This window comes from Henckelia pumila, chromosome 3 (genome assembly GCF_033568475.1).
Source record: "Henckelia pumila isolate YLH828 chromosome 3, ASM3356847v2, whole genome shotgun sequence".
NCBI lineage: Eukaryota > Viridiplantae > Streptophyta > Magnoliopsida > Lamiales > Gesneriaceae > Henckelia > Henckelia pumila.
Genome location: NC_133122.1, coordinates 7,223,598 through 7,226,097, shown reverse-complemented (window position 1 = coordinate 7,226,097; position 2,500 = coordinate 7,223,598). Strand labels below are relative to the sequence as shown.

Genomic DNA, 2,500 nt, shown 5'->3' with positions numbered 1-2,500 from the left:
CACGGTCAGGCTCCTCCACCCCTGCCATGAAAATACTGGATTTCATGGCATTGCCTCGAAGGCCTGCCATTTTCCCAAAATCACCAACGCACTCCAACAAAATCCTGATACTCGGCACATCACCTCTAGCCATAATCAGCAAATCATCAGCATAAACCAGATGTGTCATGCTCAGAAACTCACATCTCGGATGAAAGTTGAAGTCCTGGTTCCGAGACGCCCTCAAAAAAGATCTGGAAAGCACCTCCATACAAATGGTGAATAAGAAAGGGGAAAGAGGATCCCCCTGTCGCAAACCCCTAGCGCCTTTAAAGAACCCATGCAACTGTCCATTGAAGGAAATAGAGAAGGAATTGGTGGTGACACATTCCATAATCCAACGAACAAACTGCGGCGGGAACTTCAAAAGGCGAAGAGTATCCCTCAAGAACTCCCAATCAACTGTATCAAAAGCTTTCTGCAGATCAATCTTCAAAATACATCGAGGGGAGGTACGCTTCCTAGCGTAGTGCTTGAACATCTCCTGTGCAAGGTGGATGTTCTCTACAATGGATCTCCCCGGCACAAAAGCCCCCTGTGCTTGATTAATCAAAGGGCCGATCACCCCACCAATTCCGGCAGACAAGATCTTGGAGATGATCTTGTAGAACACTGTGCAACAAGAGATCGGCCTATACTCGCAAACACTAGTAGCATGATCAGACTTGGGAATCAACGCAATGGCCGCATGATTCCACTGCTTCAGTAGGTGCCCACTACTAAAAAACTCAAGAACCGCAGATATCAAATCACCTCCCACACTGTCCCACGATTTCTTGAAGAAAGCAGCGCCATAACCATCCGGTCCCGGGGCTTTGTCATCCTCAATCCCAAACAAAGCCCGCCGAATCTCCTCAACACCCACAGGCCCAATCAAACTATCCCAACTGTCAACCGACACTGTGAGTCCCTCCAAAAACACATCCGTATCGATGGCAATCCTGTTCGAAGAAGCTCCAAGGAGATTCCTGTAGAACTCCACAAACTCCCCCGCAATCAAATCACTATCAACAGAAGTAGTACCATCAGCCACTGTCAATGCCACCACTTTGTTGCGTTTGATATTCCTTTTAATCATCCCATGAAAGAACTTAGAGCACCTGTCACCGTGCTTTAAGTATTCACACTTGGCTTTTTGGGCCAAGAAGGAGCGCTCCGCCTCCAAAAGAAACTCCGCCCTACCTCTCAACTCCACCAAATCATCCGTCCACACAACATTATTAAGCACACGGAGTAGAGCCTCAGCAAGCTCATCACTCGCCCTCTTGGCTCGACTCGAAATGTGGCTAAAATGTGCAAGGTTGAGATGCTTCAAAATCCCTTTCATCCTACCCAATTTCTTCTTCAACAAGAATTGGACCGTCCCTCCACCCCCATAAAACCAGTTGCCCGCCACCAATTAGTTGTAATCCGGGTGCAAAGTCCACATGTTAAAGAATTTGAAAGGAGTAGCCCGCCTATGACCTTCCCGAAAAACAGTCACAATAACGCATGATCCAAAAAGCACCCAGGGGCGACAAACTCAGAAAATACATCCAAATTGGATTGGTGCCAAAGATGATTCACCATAAACCGATCCAATTTAGAAGATATGGCCGAGTTAAACCAAGTGAAGAAGCAACCCACATGATTCACATCCGATAATTCCAACTGAGAAACGCAGCTAGCCAAGTCCACCATTTCCCTAGGGGCTATCGGAGCTCCACCACTCCGCTCATGCGGAAACCTAACACAGTTGAAATCTCCCAACAGAAGCCAAGGAAGAGATATACCTTCCCCACGAGATTTCAACGAATCCCAAAGCAATCTCCTCTCCACTGGAGTATTCAGAGCATAGATGAAAGAGGCCTCAAAAGAGCGATGAGTAAGAAGACAAGTCACCCTCACACATATCTCCTGAGCGGACATATCCACCAAGTCCAACTTAACCACGCTACTATCCCACATCACCAAAATACGACTATTCTCCCAAAGCAGGAAATTATGGAAGAACGACATACCCGGGAACTTGGTTTCCATCAAACGGTCCACCAAATCAACTCGAACCTTAACCTCCAATAATCCAAGAATGCTCAAGTTATGTTTCTTCAACATGCCTTGAACATTCTTTTGTTTGTGGAGCTTGTTAAAGCCCCTCACATTCCAACAAGCTAACCGCATGGGGTGCGCTTAGCGGCCCACAGCCGCCTAGCCTGAATCTGAGCATGGTTCAACAAAATCGATTTTTCATTCATCAAAGGGCGCCAAGTACGAGGGTCCATCTCAATGTACTCCATAGTACGAGAGCTAGTCGAGCTACTCGTGTCCCGACTCTTGGGCAAGCGTTGAAGATATTTAATTGCCTTCTTCGTTCGCTTGCTAGTCACCTCCTCAAAACCATCCTCGTCCGACTCCCCATGAAAGACCTCCACCGTGACTTTTTCATCCCCACCCGGGGGGAACACTTCAAAGATCAAACCCT

General features: G+C 47.3%; 1 protein-coding gene across 1 annotated transcript; it reads right to left on the bottom strand.

The window, feature by feature from the left end:
• Window positions 1–1,518: 1,518 nt before the first annotated feature.
• On the bottom strand, window positions 1,519–2,133 carry LOC140888032 (uncharacterized). Its single transcript, XM_073295706.1, has one exon. The coding sequence runs from the start codon at window positions 2,131–2,133 to the stop codon at window positions 1,519–1,521; it is 615 nt and encodes a 204-aa protein (XP_073151807.1).
• Between the last annotated feature and the right edge of the window lie 367 nt (window positions 2,134–2,500).